Source organism: Paroedura picta, chromosome 2 (genome assembly GCF_049243985.1).
Source record: "Paroedura picta isolate Pp20150507F chromosome 2, Ppicta_v3.0, whole genome shotgun sequence".
NCBI lineage: Eukaryota > Metazoa > Chordata > Lepidosauria > Squamata > Gekkonidae > Paroedura > Paroedura picta.
The window spans coordinates 138,418,411-138,442,580 of NC_135370.1; the positions used below are offsets into that span (position 1 = coordinate 138,418,411).

General features: G+C 41.9%; 1 protein-coding gene across 2 annotated transcripts in view; it reads left to right on the forward strand.

Annotated features, from left to right (window-relative positions):
- Positions 1-24,170, forward strand: part of DPH6 (diphthamine biosynthesis 6) — a 295,479-nt gene that overhangs the window by 38,785 nt on the left and 232,524 nt on the right. For both annotated transcript variants that reach the window (XM_077322984.1, XM_077322983.1), the window contains exon 4: positions 24,078-24,151. In XM_077322984.1, coding sequence (XP_077179099.1) covers positions 24,078-24,151 — 74 coding nt within the window. The remainder of the gene's footprint in view (positions 1-24,077; positions 24,152-24,170) is intronic.

Genomic DNA, 24,170 nt, shown 5'->3' on the forward strand with positions numbered 1-24,170 from the left:
TCACTTCGGGCGGGGGAGGGAAGAAGCCAAGGCCCGGCGCCAAGGCCTTCGCGGCCCGGCACCAGGCCGCGGACCACAGGTTGGGGACCACTGATCCAAAGGACACCAAGATCTAGTGTTCAATATATGCTTACGAAACCTGGTCCCAAAGGAATTAAGCTGGCCTCAACCAGAGCCAGAACTTTTTCTGTCCTGAGCCTGGCCTGGTGGAATGGTGTTCCTGGAACCATCAGAGCCCTGCAGGACCTTGGGTAGTTCTGCAGGGCTTAAAAGACAGCTGTTCCTCCAGGCCTATGGTTGAGGTTCTGAAAATTACATCTAAAATTCTGCTGACATCCCTACCTAATCATCAATTGCATCTAATTAGTTATTATCTGGCGCCCCTTCACCTCCCCCTCTAAGCTGTTCTGAACAAGCAGTAATATCAGGGCTCTCTCAGCCTATCCTCCCTCACAGAGAGAGGAAAGGGAAGGCGACTGTAAGCCACTTTGAGATTCCTTTGGTTAGAGAAAAGCGGCTTATAAGAAGCAACTCTTCTTCTTCTTCTTCTTCTTCTTCTTCTTCTTCTTCTTCTTCTTCTTCTTCTTCTTCTTCTTCTTCTTGCAAATTAGTTTCTGGATTTTAAAAGCTGTAATAACTTGTATATTTATATTATATATATTATATTTATATTATTGCATGTTTTGAATTACGTTAACCACCCTGAGACCCCAGGGAAGGGTGGTATATAAACACAACAATAAATAAATAAATAAAATAAAAATAAATGATAGTTGATCTATATCCAGAAATGGTGAGAACACGTTTTGCTTTTTACTATACTGATTATGGGAAATTTCTAGAGTGTTACCCACAAAATATCATCTCCTCTTCCTGCAATTCCATCTTCCACACACATTGCCCCCCAAATCTCCTGACAAATCTCCTGGGGAAACAATATTGTCCTTTGAACTTTGTTCTGCATCAGTATATATCTAACAATTAATGTTGACTGAAGTTATAATACAGAAAATATCAATATTTACAAACAATAATTATAAATTAACATAAAGTAATAGGTGTTTTTTTATAAATCTTTTGTTTTAAAATATGTATAAAGATTAATATTCTCCACAGCTGTTTTCTCTCAATGTTTCCACAATATTTCCATTTAAATGCAGATTCTGATTTTCTGTCTGGGAAAAAAGAATGGTTTGTGTTTCAATGATAAAAGAATAATCTACTTTACCAAAAGATTATTACCTTAAGAGTGATGGTCTTCTATAGTTATGTTGTTGTAAGCTTTGTGTGTTTGCTAAATGTTATTGACATATAAGGGAGTGCTTTTAAAATCTGTATCTGAAAGACATTTCAAGGCTGTGCAAGTGCAAAAAGATTGGGGAGGGAGTGTTTTAGCTATATATATTTAAAAATCAAACCAGACCACAATCTTTAATGAAAACTATCCTAGCTGTATATTTTAAATGTTAGTTATCAGTATTGCTCAAAATAATGAATAGTTCATTTTTGTTTATAAAAATCCAAATACATTGTTAATCTGTAAACATTTGATTTAAGTTTTGTATGAAGTTTAGAAAATCTCCATAAATATTTATAATGTGGCTGCAGTGAAAACCATGAAAAACATGCTGTTTTGATTGACAAAGTACTACATGGTGAGAACCTTCTTGTTTACTATATCATACCTTGTAAAACTTTTTAGAATATACAGACTAAAGTCCATCTTGGCCACATAAAGTTGTTAGCTGACAGATGATGGAGCAGGAGTGAATCCTATTTGAGGAGAAAAGGAGTACGGAAGCAAGGTGGCATTTGCACTGGAATGCTGGATTCTGTCTTGTGTGATATTGACATTCAGCCCCTAATGTAAAGATGAAGCCTTTGGAAAAATAGAGGGTGTTTTCCCATTGAACAGTGTCCCTTAAAACAGCAAATTAGGGTCAGAGGACTCTCAGGATTGGTTCTTCCTGGGGCACAAGGGGAAAGAAGACAAAAAAGGGACAAATATATCCTTGTGTAATTTAGATCAGAGGTAGTCAACCTGTGGTCCTCCAGATGTCCATGGATTACAATTCCCACGAGCCCCTGCCAGCGTTTGTTGTCAGGGGCTCATGGGAATTGTAGTCCATGAACATCTGGAGGACCACAGGTTGACTATCCCTGTTTTAGATCACGGCATGAAACTCCAGTGTGATCTTTGACAGTCCTGTTTTTCTAGGGCAGAAAAAAGGAAGTTGTTTTGGTGCCCCTGACATAAACCAAGTTTTAAAACAGTTTGATATGAAATAGATTTTGAATCAGGATCTGTGATCTGAAACTGATCACAGCATGGCTTCAGTTACCTGTGCATATCCTGGGTTGAAAATGCAGTCCCATGGGTACTTTTTGGGGAGGAAGTCTTCTTTGATCATAATCCTACTTACCAGTAGTTATGCCTCTTTAAATCCAATGGAATTACTCCCAAGTAAAGTTTTAGATCACTAATTATTATTTTTCATATTTTCCCCTTTCCTTCTTGTTGGGACATACTTTGATCATCAGCTTGAAATTGGCTTAAAGTCAGGTGACTATTAGCCAGAAATTTTAATCTCTGTTAACACTTACAACAATATCCTGTTTTGAACATTTTAATCCATCAAGCGTACATCAATACGATCCTCTTAAATCTGTGAATATTTCTGTACATTTAAAAAGTTCAATTTAAGTAAATGTTGAAGACTTTGGTTGTCACTTCGTTTTTGAATACTGGCTTTTGAGGTAGATGTCATAAATAAGATATTTGAGAATTGCTGCTCAGAAGTCTTCTTTTTAAAATGAGAGTTCCCTTTTGTATTATTTCAGACATTGTCTCTTATTGTTCTGTGTGCATTTAGTTTGTTATAGTAAATAAATGACAAGTCATTGTTAAACTCTAATTTCTTTCAATTTATCACAGTTAATTTTGTTTTCTTTATTTCATTTTCTCTTCAGAGGCTTTTATTCAAAGAGTATTTAAATTAGGAATTATAAAAATCTTTTGTTAATGATCATTTGAGTGACTCAGTCGTAATTGGTTCTTTTGAGCTCAAAGCAATTGCTGTACAGCTCTTAATGATATGCAAAGTGAAATGTGTGTTTTTGCCAGTTTCCTGTAGTTACCAGATTATGAAATATTTTGGGCACAAAATCTTGATTCTAAAAAGTCTTAGACATATGCCAAACGGCTGTGTGCACACACCAGGAATCTCCATCTTTCTCCTTGCAATGGAATGTCCTTGTACTTTGTTGTAGGCTGCTAGGAGTTGTTTTTTTAAAATGAGCATATGAGATACTGTGACCTCAGAAGCTCTGGAGGACAGATTTGCTTAAACCTCTGGAGGACCTTTGCTTAAAGCTCTTAGTCTTCTAAATCTTATAAAAATGTTCCTTTAGGGGTTTTATGCCCAGCTATACAACTCATTCTAGTATACCTACCTTTTTCTATAGTGATTTTGTCAAATGGCAAGAATCAGTGACAGATGGTACTCCAGGGGGTAGGAGGGAATATAGTAACCCTGAGAAACAATATGAGGGGAACCTGCAGTAGAAAGTGGTATTTAGTAGAGGCTACCAATTTAGTCTGGATCCAACTCTTTTTTAAATTATTGTAATTGGCAATAATATTTGGACAGGCTTTTGTTGTTGCTAGACTGAAATTTATATACATTACAAACTATGGTTTAGATTCTAAGGCCCTCAGAAGGGCCATTTCTCACCTCAGTTTGATTCCTCTTTCATGCCACTTGAAAAGCTACTCCTGAGAACTTGGGGACAGGAGGGAATGTGTGGCCTACTATCCTTGGTGTAAACTGCACGGAGCTTTTATTCCAATCCCAGGTCGATTCAGTCCCTGCCATCTCCACTGAATGCAATTTCCATTTTGATTTTGTCCGATTTAAATTTTTCCTCTGCAACAAGCATGATTGACCCGGAGTGACCCTATCTACCTTTATCCTGCAATATCTTAGTGTTAAGGTGTGGCAGGCCCCCCTGCCTCATTGACAGGCACACTGTCTTCTATAACCAATGGCACCCCACAATAGTCTAGGCTTAAGCTAAAGCCAAGACAACACTGCTAGAGTCGGTCAAGCCAGGCCAGACTCCATCTCTGCCTTAGGTTTGGAATGATAGCCTTTGCCTGACCCAGAGGTGCCTCTGGACTCAAGCTCGCATCAGCTCACCCCCCCCCATAGTATTTCTAAGCGAGTGGACTGGCTTCCTCCTGTTTGCCTAAGGGCTCCTAGGAAAATCCTTTGTCTTGCAACATTTTTCACACTTGGCCCCTCTGCCAGGGAAAATCTCCCCACATCCTGCCAGCTAGACCTGATGGCTCTCTTCCTCGGAGCCATTAAAACCTTTATCCGAATCCATTTACGGCCACCACCACCCCACTTGGCCAGGCATTGTACTAATCTCTTGGAACTCTGGAAAGTTCCAGCACATGCTTACCTGAGCCTTGTCACGTAGCCCCTTCCCAAAATCCTATAAAAACTGTGGCTTCACATAGCCACGCTGAGTGTCTTCCAACCTGGGACCTCCCACGCTGGTTCGTGCTTCTTCCTCTGACCCACCACTCCTCCGACAGGTAACTATCAAGCCTTCCACTCTTCCTCCCCCTTCTCTATGTGTTAGCTATTTGTGTGTCTTTTTTGTTATTTTCCTTTCAATAAAGCTTATATTACTATTTTACCATTTACATCTGTGTTTGCCTTGAGTTCCTACGGGTGTAATCAACCCTGGTATATACAGGCATTTCGATCCATGAACGCTATGTTACCCCCCTCTCGCAGCATTTGGGCTAATCTTCCCCACAAGCTCAAAGATATGTTTTAGGACACGTGTTCACGCAATTTGGGTAACACTAGAGTGGATTTAGTATTTGAAGAATCAGATTGAGAAAGCATGAGAAATTATGCGGAGCTCCGGCTGCTTCGAATTTGTTGCTGGCTCAATGGTAGAGAAGCCCTGATTGGCCAAGCTGCCCAGGTAACAAGCTTGCCTTAAAGGGGAAACCCTAATTTCCCTCAGCTGAAGCTCCCAGAAACCCTAACTTCTATCGCTAAAGGTTTGCCTCTTAGGTTTTTTTTCTCCCTCCTCTGCTGTCTCCAATCCGCTCTCCCTCCTCCTTCAAGAAAAGAAAGAAAGAGGCTCCTGCTGTGCTTGGCCCCCCCTTCCCTTCTGTACTCCCCTAACCACGTGCAGAACACTTTTCTGTTTCAATGGGGAGAGGAAGACCTGAGTTCAAATCGATCTAGATTCAGCAAGATCCACACCGGAAAAAACAAAGTAAGTGCATAATCAGCCCTCAACTCACTGGGGTTACTCAGTGGTAAAGTATGAAAATATGTCCTCGTAAATGCTTTACACTTAGCCAAGGGGACTTTTGGATCCAACTCATGTCCATTCTTGACATTTAAAAAAATATCATGGAGGCCTCAGAATTGTTGTATATTGAACATTTTTGCAGAATTTTGCCCCCATGAATCATGTGAGCCACATTTTATGTGCTTGCTTATTTTATTTCTATATTGTCACCAAGGAGAAATCCCCCCTTCCTAAAATGTACATGGAGAATGTTTATCTTCATAAATGGGTATTTTTTCTTCTATTAATGTGTCTCTGAAACTTGGTAAAGATTTGACGATGCAAGATTCTAATAATTAACTTCATGATGTCAGTTGTTTTCTTTAAAGTATCAAATTTAAAAGTATCCTGACAACTGTGTTATGGACATGGCCATTAAACCTTGAGTTCATAGTTGCACATTGAATGTGAAATCCTTTACCATTATGGAACAGTTTAGTGGGCCTCTTTAATGAGCTCTATATATTTAAAAAGCCTATTTCCTGTCTGAAGCTAGAAAAACAGTAAAAAGCTAAAGACTGAAAACTTCTGCTTTTGTTTAGTCTATAGTAGAATTATTGATGTTGCTTTTGTGACCACTGATTGATTTAAGGGTATTTTTTGTTTGTATTGTTTTAAACATTGACTTCTGTAGCAGTAGTTCGGTAATTTTCTGCACTGACTAAGCTCTTATCTAACTTGTATAGAATCTATTGTGTAATTGTATTTTTAGGCTTATATGCCAATTGAGACCCTAGCACACCAAATTGTTTATTGCTAGGGATAGGGTATTGGGGGACAACGTCTTTGAACAGCCTTCCACATTTCATCTAGCAAACTGGTCTTGAAAACTGGGAAAGTCTCCAGAGTCAGCTTCCAGTGAACAGTAAAAAGTTTAAATCACACCCCAAAAATGAAAAAGGATCTGGTATGCACATGGGATACTTTTGGATCTGTTGGAATAAGGATTGCAAGACGTTGCTGGACTGGATTCTTGGAGCTCTTAGCAATTTCCCAGGTAGACTAATTACACTTCTTACTTCAGGCTTTGGTTTGTTAGACCTGTAGTTGGGTTTAAAAAAAAAATAATGTTGTTAGTCACTGAATTAGCAAGGCCGTAGAGTAGGTGTATCTACAACTAAGTCATATATTGAACAGGCTATACTGTGATTTCTGATCGGACACTAGAGCTATGAGTGATAGAGATCAATCTGGGTTGGCGTTAACCTTGTGGTATTTTTCCATTCTGATTAACTCCCAGGGATTGCTTTGTAACATAAAACAGTAAACTTGAGGACTGCAGAGTCATTTACCTAGCCTAATCTATTATGACATGTTTTTGAGCCTCATCATGTAGCTAATTCTGAGCCAAGCTATAGATTGTAAATTAAGAGTTTGTGGGTGGTTATGTGTCATCCTCCCCTCCGTCACAGCTGATTAATGGTGAACCCTGGTTGTTTTTTTCTTAAGGTAAGAGACACTGTACTGTCTTTCTCCACATCATGACCCTGGTATTCCTTGGTAGTCTTCCATCCAAATATTGACCAAGGCTGACCCTTTTTATCTTTTGACATCTGCTGAGATTGTACTAGCCTGGGTTATCTAAGTCAGGACATGGATAGATATTCAAAAGAGAGTTTGGGACAGATGGAGGGAAGGAAATCTCAGATTTGCAGAGGAAACATGAAACACGTCTCCTCCAAAACAAGGAAGTGAGTGTGGCTGGAAGGAAGTAGTTAAAAGGTCGTGATATGAGGAGTTGAAGAATATGGTGAAGAAAGGGTTAGTATGCTGGCACAAACAAGAGGCCAGGAGAAAGTTCAGTAGACAAGGCCTAGAGGCTTCATAATAAAGAAGCCTTTTTCAACGTTTTGCTCATGGAAGTACACATGAAATATTTTTATTTCAGTATCAGAGAAGTGACGTGAGCTAGCCATACCCCCTTTTCATGCCCCACATATGCAAATAGAGATAATATAAAATAAAGTAAAATGTGGAAATAAAAATAAAAAACAGCTCCCATCTCCTCACACTACCCCACCATGCCTGCAATAAAAATAAAAAAATAAGATATTTAAAAACACACACACACAGAAGCCCATTTTGTCTGACAGATACCCAACAGCTGCTGCTGCCACAATGCACTTCTTTCCCATCTGCCTTTGCCCTCCTCGGAGGAATCCCCAGGAAGGGATGGAGGGAAGGAAAGAAGGAAGGTAAGCTCTTTGCATGCAGCAGCAGCTGCCTCCAATGCACCTCTCATCAATTCATGTGCCCAGGCGAGGGAAAAATGTACCCAGGCGAGGGAAAAACTGAGGGAAGGAAGCCTGGGCTGTTCCAGAGGCACCTCCCCCCCCCAGGAAGCCTCTTTGCCTGTAGCTACTGCCACTGAAGCATCTCTCTTCCAGCCACCCACACCCCACTTGGAAAAGGACTTATTGCTGCAACATATTGGGCAGGGAGGGCAATCAGAGGCTGACAGATGGCAGCTCTGCTGTGTCAGTGACCACTAGCTCTGTGTGATCGGCATCTTGGATTCCCTTGTCCTACTGTATATCTGAGGCCCTCTAGAGGTACACCTCGTTATCATAGTATACTGGTTGAAAACCCTGCCTTAAAATATCAGACCTAGCCATTCCAAGCCAAGGTGGAAAATATTTTCTTGCTTCCGATTTAATCCTTGCGAAAACTCCCTTTCAGTTGTTGCTGGTGAAGTAGTTATTACTAGTCTACCAGGGAAACAACAAAAGTTCTTTCAGCATCTAACTCTGAAGCAAGAAAGTATTGGCCAGAGGTTATGATGATTCACTATGTAAATGGAATTGCAGACTGGCTTGGTTTGACAAACAGACAACAAAGACTCTACTCTGGCCACTAGACACATGACTCTCTGGTAAAGGGACCTTATATTCACATGTGCTTGATTTGTTGTTGCTGTGGCTGGAAGAAGATAGGATGACTTAGGGTTAAGAGGTTTCTGCCCAGGGATGCCATGTGCCTGCTTATAACTGGAGATCTCTTGCTGATCAAGCCCTTCCTACCACACTTGCTGCCCCAAATGACAGGATAAAAGGTCTAGGCTAGATATGATGCCTCAAAATGTGTGGGTCAAACTGGGTGATGCCTGTCCAGGTTTAGTCACACTTCACTGAAGAGCTTCTTTTTACTACACTCTCAAAGTGGCTTACAATCACTTGTGACGTAGGTGAAGCTGGGAGATCTCTGAGAGAACTCTGATTTACCAAAGGTTACACAACTGGTTGTATGGGGAGGAGAATGGGGAATCAAACCTAGTTCTTCAGATTATAGGTCACCATTGTAAACCACTACAGCAAGCTGGGACTCTGGATGTCATATATGACTCTGGATGTTGTATCTGTATGCAAGGCTACCCTTGAAAATGCTCTGGAAACTCCAACTGGTCCAGAAGGCAGCAGCTCATGTTCATACTGGGGCCTTGTGAAGAATACACATTATACCTGTGCTCTCCCAAGTGTACTGGCTCCACACTGGAGGTTGTGACTCTTACTTTCAAAGCCATAAAATGTATCTATAGGACCTATATCAATGGGACCGTCTCTTCCAGTATGCTTCCCAAATGTCATTAAGATCGATCAATCAAAATCTGCTTGTGGACCTGAACACTAAAGAAGTAAAACTGGCCTTTTTTTGTTCTGGCTCTGGCTTGGTGCAACACTCTCTCAAGTGAGATTAGAGGATACCTCTCTGAACCAAGATACCAATCTGGCTTCCATTATAGATGTTTTGATAGCTGTTATTTTGGTATGCATTAGTGCTTTATTTCCTTTGTCTTTGGAAGGTTCTGAAACTTACAGCCCTTCCCTAGCTAGGTTTTACTTTTCCCCCTCTACTCACCTCTTCAAGCCTCTGTCTAAATGGAAATCTACCTGGGCATATGCTTCACCTGGCTTTCTTTTAATTTCTGTAATGGCTTTTTTGCTTTGTTCTAACCCTATCAACCTTTCAGTGCTGTTCCTCATAAGGGCTAAGCCCATCAACCCTCCCCTTATATTGCTCTTTGTGTGGAAAAAGGCAGTGGACCAGAAGATGTTATGCCAGCAACTGCCTGAAGAGATAGCTCTTAGAACTCTTGTGGCAATAATCCCAAAAAGTCCCACCTCTCTTCCAGGGCTCTGCCTTCTGTTTTATGAAGTAAGTCGTCTGCTAGTAAGTTACATGTCTTATTATATGGAAAGAAGATATACATAATAATCTGTAAACCGCTGAAAGCGGTATAAATAATTGGTTAAGGCCTAAGTGGGAGGAGAAAGGGGTGGGGCCAGTCCAGGATAGCAGAAGGCGCTGATTGGCCCCTCGCCCAGACTGACAAGAATTCCAGCCAGTCGGGTGAGAAGCCAATAGGAAAGTGCAAAGCACCTTCCGATTGGGCCCTCACCAGGACAGACCACGGTTCCATCCAGTTGGGAGGCATGAAGTGGCTCCCGACCTGCCCACGCAGCCCAGCCAGAGGCAATCTGGAGACATCGCTGCCAGTCTGCTCCTGTCCACCGCAGGGAGAGGAGGTCAGTAGGGCTGCCAACTGGGATGAGAACAGAGGCTTGGACAGGCTGCACCATCCCTTTTCACCCCAAGGCTGTCCTAACTGTATGTCCAACTGTAAATTGCCTCAGAACACTGACAGAGCTGGCAGGAGGCTGGTGAGTGCACTCCCTCGCCGTCCCTTCAGGCCTGCTGGGAAGGAGCCTTTAACAGCCCCTGACAGAGGGGAGGGAGGCATTTCCAAGAGCAACTCAGGGGGGGCCTCAGGGCATGGGGGGTGGCCATTCCGTTTGAGGGGGGGAATTTATCCTGCCAAACGGCTGACAGGGAGGCCACAGAAAAGCCCCTTCTCACTTAAAATACTGCTCTGGCTGGGGGTTAGACACAGTCAAGCCATGTGTACTTCTTCTTTGCAACTCTCTGCAGATTTGAGGCCACTGCACAGCGTTATTCTCCAGACGAAACTGGATGCTGCTGCGGATGTTCTTTCATCTCCTGTTTCATCTACACAACAACCATGTGCAGTAAGCCTCAAGTCTTTCAATTCAACAACAACCTGTGTGGGAGGCCTTAAATGTTTCTTCTCTACCACAACCCTGTCCAAATTAGCCCTTTTTTTGCCTGGGGGACCGATCTTTATACTATGAAGATGCGCTGTAATTCCAGGAGCTCTCCAGGTCCCACCTGGAGGTTGGCTACCCCTGGGATGGAAATATTCCTGGAGGTTTGGAGTGGGACTTCAAAATCATACAATGCCTCAGAGTCCAGTCTTCGAGGGGGCCGCGGGTGTTCTTCGGGCCCCGGGGGGAAGGCCATGCCGCAGCCAGGGATGGGGAAGGAAGCCTTCCCCCAGCCCCAAAAGCACCCCTAGCGCCCATTGTATTTACAAGTAAAACGGCCTTGGTCCCTAGTATATAATAAAAATAATAATTTGCTGTTTATCTTTGCCTTTCCTGAATTTATTGCCAATTAATGTGGACTGATCTGAATCATGGGAATTTTGAATTGGAAAAGAAGGAGTCTGGTTTAAAACATTGTCATATTATCCATTTTGAATTCATATATTTTCTGACCAAGCACATGTAAAGTAGTTGTCACAACAAAACAAATAGAAACCAGATTCGTTTGCAGCTAAGTAGAGCATGTGTACAATGTAATCTGAAAGCATGCATTCTGTATGCATTGCTGAATCAGTTATTCATAGAGATTTTTTTTTAGCTTTCTAGGTATACCTCTGAGGATAGAAAGATCACTTAGTTGAGGTAGCAGTCTTTTGGGAATTAAAGTGCACTGAAGAAAGTGGGACTTTCTTTTGAGTAAACATACAACAGGTATCGAGTTATAAATAAAGAGTTATAAATAAATTCCACAGTTTTCCACAAACAGGCTGGTAAGAACTGGGAAAAATAGTGAGGATTTTCACATTACCATTCTAAACTGGATGTTATTCATTGTGGGGCCAATCTTTAACCGCTCCTGTGGAGCGGATTAAATAAAGCGCTAAGAGCTCCTTGGGAGGAGTTAGGGCAGGCCCTCTCCGGGATAAAAACTCGGAAGGGCGAATCAGGAGCCGCAAAGCGGTTCTGATTTGCCCCTCCGAGTGCCCCTCGGAGGCCAAGCATCACGTGGCTCCCCATTGGCTGCTTGGCCCGACCTTGCCTCGGCCGCCATGGGAGTTGCCACTCAGACAAAGAAGACCTCTGAGCCGGTGAGTCTTCCCGGCGACCTCTCCTCCCCGTTGGGAAAGGAGCAGGGATGCTGCGGCGTACCTGTTCCTTTCCGTCCACCCCCCAACTACGCTACGGCAAACCGCCCCTCCATCCTTCTGTCCTGCCACCGCTTCTCTACCATCAAACACACACACACATGCACCCAACCAATGCCTACTCCCCCCCTCGCCCCCCAGACCACTTCCCGCGCCCCTGCCGATTGCTACACTTCCAACACGCACACACACACGCACCCAGCCACCCACCCAGAACTAACACCCCTCGCCCCCCAGGCTGCTTCCTGCCCCGCCGCCAATTTACACAAACCCCACACACACACGCATGCACCCGGAAACCGCCTTGCTGCATCTGTAACACGGCAAGCCTCTTCCTCGGGCCGGGACAACGCCCCAGGGCGCGCCTGAGTTGCCGCGGTGCACCAGCCCCCAGGAAGCCTTCGCCCTGCAAAGGCTTCCCCGGGGAGCGGGGGCCTAGTGCCCATTTTATTCCTGTATAAAATGGTCTTCCTTTCAAGTTTTGAATAAAGAGATACAGAGGCAGGGTTTTCACACAGCAAATTTCCTTCTATTAATGAGCTGTCTCTGAAGTGATGTTCATTTCAAACAGTGCTGCTCCTCCCTTCCCTCCTCACAATCTTCCTCAGAGAGTTTTAAAAAGAATTCTAAATAGTTGCAGCTAGAGGCCTATCACTCCTACCCCTTGCTCTGGAGTCAAGGCATCTCAGTAGTGCTGCTGTAGCACTGAAGTGCTGTGTTGGTTTAGCACTACAGTGGCACCATTTAGAACATTAAAAAACCTCTTGAGAATGATCACATGGTCAAAAAGGGTGGGAGGGAAAGTGGCATTGCAGGGAGCACTATGGACATAACAGCAAACCACAGCAATTCAGAAGCACAACAAAGAGGCAAAAAGCTGGAAGAAAGCAGTTAGCCAGACTTTGTTAATCCGATGAAAGTAGGTTTGTATGAACAGCAAATAAATTCTGCTTGCATCCTGTTACTAAAATGAGTTTATCTGAAATGTTAAAAAATCCATTAGTAACCAGCTACTAAAGCGAAATACAAAAGCATTTTTTTAAAATGGCTAGTGTTTCTCTCTAAGCTGCAAAGTCCATGTTGGTATTATTCAGTGTGTAAACTCATCATTTGAGAATAGAACACACTGCAGAGCTCAGGTAGCATAAAAGAGAAGTACAGTAATACATATAGGCTCTATATATGATGATTGGAATATACAGGGGTGTTTATACTTATTTTATACTGCTAATGTTTTATATTGTTTTGGTCTGTGGCCATATACAATAAATTCTACTACAACATATACAGGACTGCATATTCTGAAAGTTAGCATATGCAAGGATTTCTTACCTGAATGTAGTAGGAAGTAGGAAGGAATGTAGTAATACATATAATAACAATATGTAACTTATTCCATAGTTATTACCCTTCAAAGTCAGATATCCCACCCATTCTACCCCTCCCCCCAAGTTTTTTTTCTACATAGAGAAGCAGCCTTTAGCTAAATCTGTGTGATAGGTTGGTTAATACCAATTTGCACCCTTGCCATGGGCTGGAAGAGGGCTTACATTAGGCTTATAAATGAAAGCTGATGGATTTTGGTCAGTTAAGGCAGGGGTTTTCCCCAAGCCTAAATACGTTTAAGAAAAAAGAAAGAATGAGGGGGGGAGAACAAAGGGAATAAACATCTGAGCATTTTGAGACTTTTGTCATAGCTTCCTTTGAGCAGTGTTTTGAGGCCCCCACTGAAAAAGAGTGGAATGTTTTGAGGCAGCTGTCAAAAAGCTACAGGAATATGGAAGCATGTGAAACTACACAGATGAATTTGGGTTTAGCACCAGGCTGGAGAGATTTTTTACTATGAATTTAGTAGCTTTTTCAAGCAGGAAACAAACATAATTGTGGACTACTTTGTGTGTGTGGCTCTGTGTAAGTGTATATGTGTGAGTAAAATCAAGAGGCTTCTTATGTGGACAATATTACTTGACTATATTTTTAACATATCCTATAAACACCTCTCTAAATCTGCCTGAGACATGACATCATTCATGATCTGAAAGTACAGCATCATTGCACTTGGTGCCTCTTTGATTTCCTGCCGCAAAGCTGTGCTTACCTGAGTCATCTCTCTGTTGTCACGAAAGCAAATGCATTTCCCAGAACCTCACCTATCAAATACACTCTTTTCAAATAAGTGATGGTTCATTTCATTTAAATATTTTGAACTGCGTTATTTCTCATCTCTGCAGAAGTTTGGTAAGAACAGAATTGAGCAGTTTGAGATCCTCCATTTCTATTTGAGGTGGAAATTTCTGGTATTAAAACACATCAACAATGAATAGGAAAGCAATATATTAAATAGAATTACACCCTCAGTGTTGAAAACTAAGTCTGAAACATAACCATCAGCATTAAAAAACTTATCAGTCATCATATAAAATAATAGCAGAAATCAAAAATGGTGGCTAAAACCACTGCTACTTGTTTGTTCCAATTATGTGAGGTATAATATCTTTCCTGATAAAAAATAGTTTTTCTGAACCTATATGATGATTATCTTGCCAGTTCCTTTTCCCTTTTGACAATATAGGCCATCCAACTCACAATGCACATTCATATCCATGCATTCTGGAGTGTTAAGTATTCATCTTTTGCAAAAGGAGTGTTTTTGTTTTGTTTTGTTTTGTGGAAGTCCTGTCTTCAGTAGAGAAATTTGTTTTCAATCAGTGTAGAATGTCTGACAATGTAGGATATTTAGAACTATGACTTATTTGTTTCAAATGTTTATATCCCTTTCTTTCTTTCTTTCTTTCTTTCTTTCTTTCTTTCTTTCTTTCTTTCTTTCTTTCTTTCTTTCTTTCTTTCTTTCTTTCTTTCTCTCTGTCTCTGTCTCTGTCTCTGTCTCTGTCTCTGTCTCTCTCTCTCTCTCTCTCTCAGTTTCTGAAACCTGATGCATAATTTCAACATCTCTGAGCAATGACAATTAAAGTTGCTGCTCCCAAAGCTTTCATATTTCATCAGCATTGTACAAATCGGAACATTGATTTAGCATACCACCTCTGCTATGGATCGGATATAGCAAGAGAGAGGTATGAATGTTTTCTATATTAACTCATTCCCAGAAGAGGAATTTCTTAGATCATGTGTGTTTCTCCGAAACTACATTAGAATATGTTGAGGTATCCCATAAATGTTACTTCTTCTTCCTTATTAGAAGTATTATTCCTGTAAGTCTTTTGATACTATTGTACCATTTCTGAATTTTTTAAATTTTAAATCGTATTTATTTACTTCATTTATATCCTGCATTGGGACCCAAAGGTGTGATTAATCAAGCCAATTCTGTCCCCTTTTATTTCATAAAATCATAGAATTGGAAGGGTACTCCAGGGTCATCTAGTCCAACCTCCTGAAGAATGCAGGAAATTCACAACTACCTGCCCTCCCATGCTCAGATTATGCCCCTCTGCAAAAAAAAAACAAACAAACAAACAAAAAAACAGAATCCCTGGCTAGTCTGGCCTGGAGGAAATTCGCCTCCTGACCCAAAGTGGTGATCAGCATTTCTGTCAGACACAATCCCTTCTGCCCACCCACTCACAAGCTGCCTAAATTTACAGTATCAGCATTTCTGTCAGATATCTAGCCTCTTCTTTAAAACTTCCAAGAAAGGAGAACTCACCACCTCCCAAGGAAGCCTGTTCCACTGAGGAATCACGCTGTCAGGAATTTCTTCCGAATGTTTAGCTGAGAATTCTTTTGAATTAATTTTTACCCACTGGTTCTGGTCCAACCCTCTGGGGCAACAGAAAACAACTGTGCTCCATCCTCTCTGTGAGGATCCTCTTCAAGTACTTGAAGATGGCTATCATATCACCTCTTGTTGCCTTCTCTCCAGGCTAAACAGACCAAGTTCTCTCAACCTTTCCTCATATGTCTTGGTCTCCAAAGCCCATTTATGTATTTATTTATTAATTCATTCATTTTACAATTTATACACTGCTACTCACAATGAGCTGTTTCATGGTGGTTCATAAAATATCAATAAAATACAATAAAATCCCCATAAAACCCCAGCAACTTCAACAGCAATGACAACAGATGGTGGCTCACTTAAAAAATAATCTAACCTCCAAAACTTGCAGTCCTGCTGTGCAGCCAATGGGTCCCGCTGATGATCATTAAGCAAGATGACCCGGGAGTGTAGCTGTTAAATTTTAATTAAATTTAGAATCGGGGGATCCACCATTCACAACTCTGGTCGCCACCTTGGCCTCATCCAAATGCTTGGCAGAAGACAAGCCCTGTGGAACTCAGAGAGCTCCGTCAGGGCTCTCATCTCTTCTGGGAGCCCATTGCACCAGGCTGGGGCCAAGGCTGAAATGCCCTGACCCTGGTCGAGGCCCAGCAGACATCCCAGGAGCCCAGAACAAACAGCAAATTCATACCTGCAGAGTGAAGAGCCCTGCAGGGGGTATAAGCAGATAAGTGGTCTCTCAGATAAGTGGAACCCAGACCGCTTATAGCCTTAAAGGTTAAAACCTTTGTTCTGCTAGTCCCCCTTTTATCCTATTATTAGTGTGGCAGAGAGAGGCTGAAACACCCAGTTAGGGCGCTTTTGTGTATACAGCTATACATATGTGTACAGTTGATCATGAAACCTACAATTTCTCTTTCTTTCCCAGAAAAGTAAACTTATTTCTTGTTAGGATAAAATCCCTGTTCTCTTCTTTGGTACCAGGACACATAAGCTTTCAGCTGGATTTTACTAAGGCAGAGGAAAGGATGCCTCAGAAACACTTATCATTTTGCCTCATGGCTAGTGCACATTAAGGAGTGCAAAGCACTTGCAGACCAATGCATAAATATTTCTCTGGTCTCTTATTTATGCATATTATGCATGTATAAGAAAATTAAAAACATATTATGCATCCCATGGAAGTGTTGCATATCTTCAAGTATTATGAAAAATCTTAAATGCTACCATCAAGAGGACAGGGCACTGTATTGAGTAGGGACTTTGACTAAAAAAAAAACAACCCATAAAGACACTGCTGTGCATTATACTACCCTTATGTACAAAATCCATGTTGGATAGGGAGGTAAAGTGAAATGAAAAAGTTCAATGATTCACCTCTTCCTCTACCATCTTCCTAGCATTATTCGGCCGGAAGACGGGAGAGAAAGAGGAGACTATGCATTTAGGCTAATGATCTTTAAAATAAATATTTGTTTTGAAAATAAAACAAGATGATTTCGGTATGAACTTTTCTTAGAAACCATTTTTTTGCAAGTCTGTTTCTTAGTTTCCCTCAGTGTATGTTCAATTTAATAGTATATTGGCATAGGGGCCCATTTTTCTAATTGCTTCATAAAACGCGGTAATTTGACTGTTGTATGTAACTGTTCTCCAAAGATAGATATTATTAAGGTGATGAACAGTTCTGTTTGGCTTTATGCTTATCAGTAACCTTTACTCATAATGTGATATTGTCTGAATGTCTTATTTTGTTCAGCTCTCCCTAGCCCTGATGAAGCCTTAGGCTGCTGTTTCTTTGAGTTACTGATAATTTTTTATCTGATTAACTGACACATTTAGTTGAAATCAGACACAGCCCTTAGGCTGGGCATGGATTTAATTTAAAAAGTATCAAAGGTTTGCACTGTGTGCAGTTTAATCATCGTGTTTATCAGGCAAAGAAAAATTACCGGAAGGACCATAGGGAGAGGGTTATCTTAAGGAGCAGTAGCTTGGGAAATTGACAATAACTACAAGGTAATTTACTGCTAACTTTCGCTTTCGTTAATATAACATTTCCCTCTAATAATTACAGTGCATGTAATATACTAATTAAATGGAAAGCATTATCACTAATTTTCTTCTTGCGGAACTCAAACAATTGTGTAACAAGAGGATTAAAAAGCGCATGTAGTTATATTGTTTTTTAACTTGCTAGAAAATTGGGCAATCTGTAGTATTGTGGTAGAGTATTTTATTACAGAAAACTTGTAGTTTTTATTCTGAAATGCCTCACAGTCTTTTCTGCTTGCCAAAAAAATTGAAATTGTAATAATTTATTTTTCATTTATTTACAAAATTTACACTTTCCTTTCTGCCTTCATAAAGGCCAGCAAGATGAACAATTTAATACATATGTGATAAAACCATTGGTCAAGAAGGAGGGGATGCCAAATAAAACAAGAGACTTTACCCTCTGGTGAAAGACAGTGACAGAATGGAAAAAAAATCTTGGGAAGAAAATTCTAGAGCTTTAGTATGGTAACCAATAAGTATGGTAACTTGGGTTGTCATTTGCCTAATCTCTCAGAAGTCAGGATCACCCAAAGCTGTTCATCTGAAAATGACCATAATCGTTAAGCAGGTTCATGAGAGAGTAGGCATATAGTTTCAGGTATATTGGTCCTAACTATACAGCTTTGAATATCAGAGACAGCACATTGAATTTTTCCTGGAAACAAACTGGAATCCAGCGTAGATGGAACAAGTCAGGGGTGACATGACCCCCATGACCCACTCTAGTCAACATCTTGCCTGCAGCATTCTGTACCAATTGAAATTTTACTAACACGTCTAAAGGGCAGCCTCACATAGAACATATTGCAGTAATCTAATCTAGATGTAATCAGAATATGCACTACAGTGGCCAGATTTTTTCTGTCCAGGAAAAGCCATAGCTGGCTAACCAGTCAAAGCTGGTAAAAGACACCCTGACTACAGTTGCCACTTGCTAATTGAGCAGTTGCCCTGGGTTAAAGAGCACCCGTAGACTATGGACCCATTCCTTAGAGTGTCAAGAAATTGACTTTCTCTAGCCATTTTTTGGGCTTGCAAATTATGGTTGAGATTTTTGGGCCTAATCAAGTTACTGACTTTAGGAAATAAATGTCTGGGTGATTTGCAGTTTCAGGAGAGATAAGGATGAGATGGAGTCAGTATATGTGCAAGTGAGCCTAGAAGCTTCAAGGCCGGAGACCCAGAGGGAGTTTCACATTCATATTCTATCTCATTAGGACAAGGAACCCTTGGCATCGTTGAGCAGTTTGCTTGTGAGTACATTCCAGCTGCAGAAGTATATGATCACAGGTCTTAGCCCACCTGATTGCCAGCTTTGAACATTCTGATATAAAGGAAGACCATTCATTCCAGTTTGATCTTGAGCCTCCTTTCCTTTTTGGCATTCTTTGGAATGTAGGTTGGTCCTTGTGCAGTTGGAACACCTGCTTCTTTGATTTTAGACTTTGGAGTTCTAGCTGGACTTTGGACCTTTAGTCTGACCAAATTGCGTCTGTGTCACAGGACTAAAGACTGAATAAGTAGTTATTTAGTTTTATTATTTTACCTGCTTTGTACTGTTTCTGTGTTTGTATGACCTGGAGACTGTCTCTCCCCACAACATCAGAAGAGCTGTCAGCGCAGGAGCGGGACTGTTCTTGGAAGTCCCTGAGGGTCTCTTCCCCAAACATCTCTCTGTACTGCAGGTTCTTCAGGTGGGCAAGCCTGTCTTCAGGTGGGCAAGCAGGGAATGAACCTGCGCCCTGAGATCCACGAGCTCCATGAAATGAGCACACACCCATGATTTCTACCCAGGGGGTAAATAATCATATAAGTGGCATTCTCGTCAAAACACTGGATGGCCCCTGCTCCCCTGCCGGCTTTCTACCTTCATAACTGGTCAGTGGTTTAAAGGTATCTAGAGTGAAACAGGGTCCTCAGGCCTGATCTTCAAGCTAAAAGGAATAGGCCAAAAGCCCTTTGAATCTTGCCCTCATGCTTCTGCCTAGGAAGGAGCCTTATAGTTCAGAAGCCCACAACCCCTGCTTCCCAAAGGCAATAGAAGAAGGTGGAGCCTGCAATTAACATCAGATTAGGAGACCTCTTTCTAGGAGCAGTAGACCAGACAAAGTACCCAAACAGACACAGAAAAAAAACACCATTTTCCAGCAGACTACAAGCACTCACTCACTCCTCCACAAACTCTGTCCTCTCACAAGGCAAGTTAATGCTCTCCAGTAGCTTAGCAGCTTAGGAAAGGAGAGAGAGAGAGAGAGAGAAGAAATCAAAAGAAAACCTCACCTTCCTGAGAGAGTAGGCATATAGCTTCAGGTATATTGGTCCTAAACTATACAGCTTTGAACATCAAATAAAGCTGTGCTTGGTTACTTCCAGGACAGTTGGTATAGTGGTTAGGAGCATTGATTCCCGCTCCTCCATGCACAGCCAACTTGGGTGACCTTGGGTTCGCCATAGCATTGATAAGCTGTTCTGACCAAGCAGTAATATCAGCGCTCTCTCAGCCTCAGCTACCTCACAGGGTGACTGTTGTGGGGAGAGGAAAGGGAAGGCAATTGTAAGCCACTTTGAGACTCCTTTGGGTAGAGAAAAGCGGCATATAAGAACCAACTCTTCAAGGTTTTTCTGACCAAGCAGTAATATCAGGGCAAACTGTCCAGAATCTGGCAAGGGAAGTCTGGCCAGGTATTAAAGTGATGCTAAAGCAATGTGGCAATATCAACTTTGGCAATATCCTGTACCATTGTAAAATTGTTGTAGGAATCCAGGTTCCATTTTTTCCAGTCATCCCAGAGTATCTACCATATATACTCGCATATAAGCCGAGTTTTCCAGCAAAGTTTTTAGCACTAAAAAGCCCTCCTCGGCTTATACGCGGGTAATTGAAATAACAGTCTGCTCCCAGCCAGCCAATCATAGCATTGCTTTTTGTGGCTGAGCTTGTTGCAAACTGAGTTTATTACTCCCAGCCAGCTAATCATAGCATTGCTTTTTGCAGCTGAGCTTTTTGCAAGTGAGCTAGTTGTTACCAGCCAACCATTGCCTTCTGCAAAGATCTTGAAAGCTGGCAGCTTGTCGGACATCAATGGTTTGACTGAGGTTGACTCCCCCCGCCTTCTTTTCCTAATGACTTCTTCCAAACTATTATTTTCGTTTCTGTGAGTGGGTTTTGAGGGTGCTTTGGGATTTACTGTTTCTCCTAGTGTTTCTTTCTTCTTTTATCTGAGGGGTAGCATTGTTTGGCTTTTCTTCTTGGGGTTGTGTTTCTTTTAAAAGTTGATTTTTATAGTTCTTTCTTTCAGTTTTAAGTTTTACAGTTTTTTATTTCAATGTTTTGTTCTGGGCAGCACTGTAGTCCCTAGTTTGGTAGCTGTTGTAATTTTTGTAGTAGGTTGCCAACTTTGGGTACTATTGTTCTGTTCTGGTTTGCTGGCCTGGGGGGCACTGTTTGGTTCTCCTGCCAGAGCTGTTCTCACTGATCAGTTCTGTCAGTGCTCTCTCAGGGTGTCTGGCATCAAGAGAGGAAGGGAAGGCAATTGTAAGCCGCTTTGAGACTCCTTTGGTTAGTGAAACGTGGGGTACAAAAATGAGCAGCTATTCATCCTCTTGACTTTTCTGTATTTGTGGAGGGGGGATGCTGGATGGGAAAGCCTGTGATGATGGAGCATGGATTAAGTGCTTAGGCCACCCTGTAACTTTATCAGTAGCCTGCTGCATTTCCCACCCTCGGCTTATATGCGAGTCAATAAGTTTTCCCAGATTTTGTAGTAAAATTAAAAGTCTCGTATTATATGCGAGTCAGCTTATATGTGAGTATATAAAATTGAAAGGGGACGTAGATAAAATTGAAAGGGTACAGAGGAGAGCAACGAGGATGATCTGGGGCCAAGGGACCAAGTCCTATGAAGATAGGTTGAGGGACTTGGGAATGTTCAGCCTGGAGAAAGGGAGGTTGAGAGGGGACATGATAGCCCTCTTTAAGTATTTGAAAGGTTGTCATTTGGAGGAGGGTGGGATGCTGTTCCCATTGGCTGCAGAGGAAAGGACACACAGTAATGGGTTTAAACTACAAGTGCAACGATATAGGCTAGATATCAGGAAAAAAATTTTCACAGTCAGAGTAGTTCAGCAGTGGAATAGGCTGCCTAAGGAGGTGGTGAACTCCCCCTCACTGGCAGGCTTCAAGCAAAGGTTGGATACACACTTTTCTTGGATGCTTTAGGATGCTTAGGGCTGATCCTGCGTTAAGCAGGGGGTTGGACTGGATGGCCTGTATGCCCCCTTCCAAATCTATGATTCTATGATTCTATATGGATAGCAATGATGTATATAGTAGGGGGCATGGCTAAGTGGCAGATCTTCTGTTTGGCATGCAAAAGGTTCCAGGTTCAATCCTCAGCACCTTCAGTTAAAAGGATCAGATAGCAGGTAAAAGACTCCTAAGCTGTGAGTATGAACACAGCCTGTATGGCCTCTTCCAACTCTATTCTATGATTCTATATACTGTAACATGATACCTTTGTATTACTTTCCTTGGAGGAAGGGACCGCATGGGCTTATGGTGAGCAAAATCATGTGATCTTCTGCATAATAAATCTCTCTATATGAATAGCTAACTCCATGGAAGAACTTAAGTGTCCTATATGTAATGTTCACAATGTATTAATCAGCCATCTGTGACAAGCATTAAGATCAAGTAAACTGACTGAATAAGTTCACTAGTTTACTTAATACACAGCACACATTCATAGGTTTGTAATTCCAATTCAACAGAGAAAATGGTTTTTTGTTCGCAAAATTGCAGAGAGATAGAGTTTTTGCTATGCTATCTTACCAGGTTGTTAGAAGGATTAATTAATATAATTTTAAAAAGTGCTTTAAACCTAAGACTGCTGTAAATGTCTAAGTAAAACTTTTGGCATATCAAAGATATGTATAGCAGAAATAGTGGAGGCTTTTAAAGTTATAATATAATCTTCAAGTAATTTTAAAAACTGAGTGCGATGCTATGGCAAATGTTGAAAAGGGTCTATTTAGGGATAAGTACACTTATATATCACGGTATTTAACATTTAAAATAGTATTGAAGAGGATGGAGGAGAGAAATACACTAGACGTATCTGTATTTTAGTAGTGCCTTTGATGCAGTCTAATATAGAAACAATTCTGGATATTAACAATGCAAATGTTGATGAAACAGTGGGCGCTTTAAGTATATTTATATTGTCAATGGGAACGTACCAAATACTGTCCTGTGGGACTAATAATTGAAACTAGTCATGGTTAGGATTGCCAGCCTTCAAGTGGGGCCTGTAGACCTCCTGAAATTATGTACTACAGAGATCAGATCCCCTGGAAAAAATGGTGGTTCTGGAGTGTGGACACTAAAGCCACCCCTTCCCTAAACACCAGCCTCCCCAGGCTCCACCTCCAAACCTACAACAATAGGAAGCCTGAAGAATTATATGAGGGTGGTCTACAAAAGGAAAGGGGAACTTGTGGGAACGGACACTTTAGTCAAGCTAGGGGCTTGTATGACAGAAGTATATGGTGGAGGGCACGTTTTTGCAATTTGGTATTGTCATACTTAGAAAATGATAGCACACTTTAATAGAACTTAAGCAGCCAAAATCATAGTTTGTAAAGTGATTTGCTAATCTCCTGTGGATGATTTGATAATGCTAAGGGCATTAAGATGAGTGTTATCCAGGAACGCTACATGGATCCAGCCTTCTGAAGCTGGCTTTCTTTCTCCTGTAGAACATAGTGGCACCCATTGATTACCGTGAGAAGAATTTGTAGATACAGGTAGTGATAAATGGGAAACAGATACAGTTGCTTCTATGCTGGAGTCATCAATATATAGTAGAGGAGTCAAGCCAAGTTTTCTGCAGCTCAACAAATGCAGACTTCGACTGCTTTTATATTTTGTGTTATACATCAGGCAGAGGTATTACCTGTTGGACCCATTATGTACGGGCCGGAACACCTGCCCTGGCAGTGGCAGGACTTCGGATTAAATCCCTGATAATGCACGCCGCCACCAGCGCAGGTGTGTCCCAGCCCAGGCCCTCGGAAGACCCGCGTTAACTAAACATGGGTTCTTCCAGAGTCCCAGGACTCCCGAGGGCACAGGTGAAGGCCAAGCCACCGAGCCCCATGCATAATTGGAGGAGCCAGGCTTTTGGCCTGGCTCCTTCCCCGCTCCTTCCCCGGCATTCCTGCAGGGACACCTCTCACCTCTGCGAGCTCCGCGGAGCCGACAGGGGCGACCCCCACCCCCGCCATGGTAGGAGAGCAGCATGCTGCTCCCCACCATCCTGCAGTGGGAGTCCCCTGTCCCCAATTCCCCCCCCAGCTGCTGCCGCCACTTACCTGCACTCCTGGCGCTTCCGGCCCCGCATGGTCTGCATGAGGTCGTTGCGCTGGAACAGCTGGCGGAGCTCCGCCCCCGTGCATACAAAGGGGACGGTAGGGCTTTTTGTCCCGCTGCGACAGTACGGTCGCAGCGCTGAGTAGCTGCCGCCGTGCATAGTGAGTCTTGGTGAGTAAATTCAGCTGATGAATACTTCTAAATTTCTTTTCTTTTTTATATGCTGAATTTTCATGTATATGTAATTTTTTTTTAATTCACAGGATAAAGAGGATGTAGAAGGTGTTTCAGTAGGTGCTATTCTTTCAGACTATCAACGAGTCCGCGTGGAAGATGTGTAAGTAAAATTAGCCTAG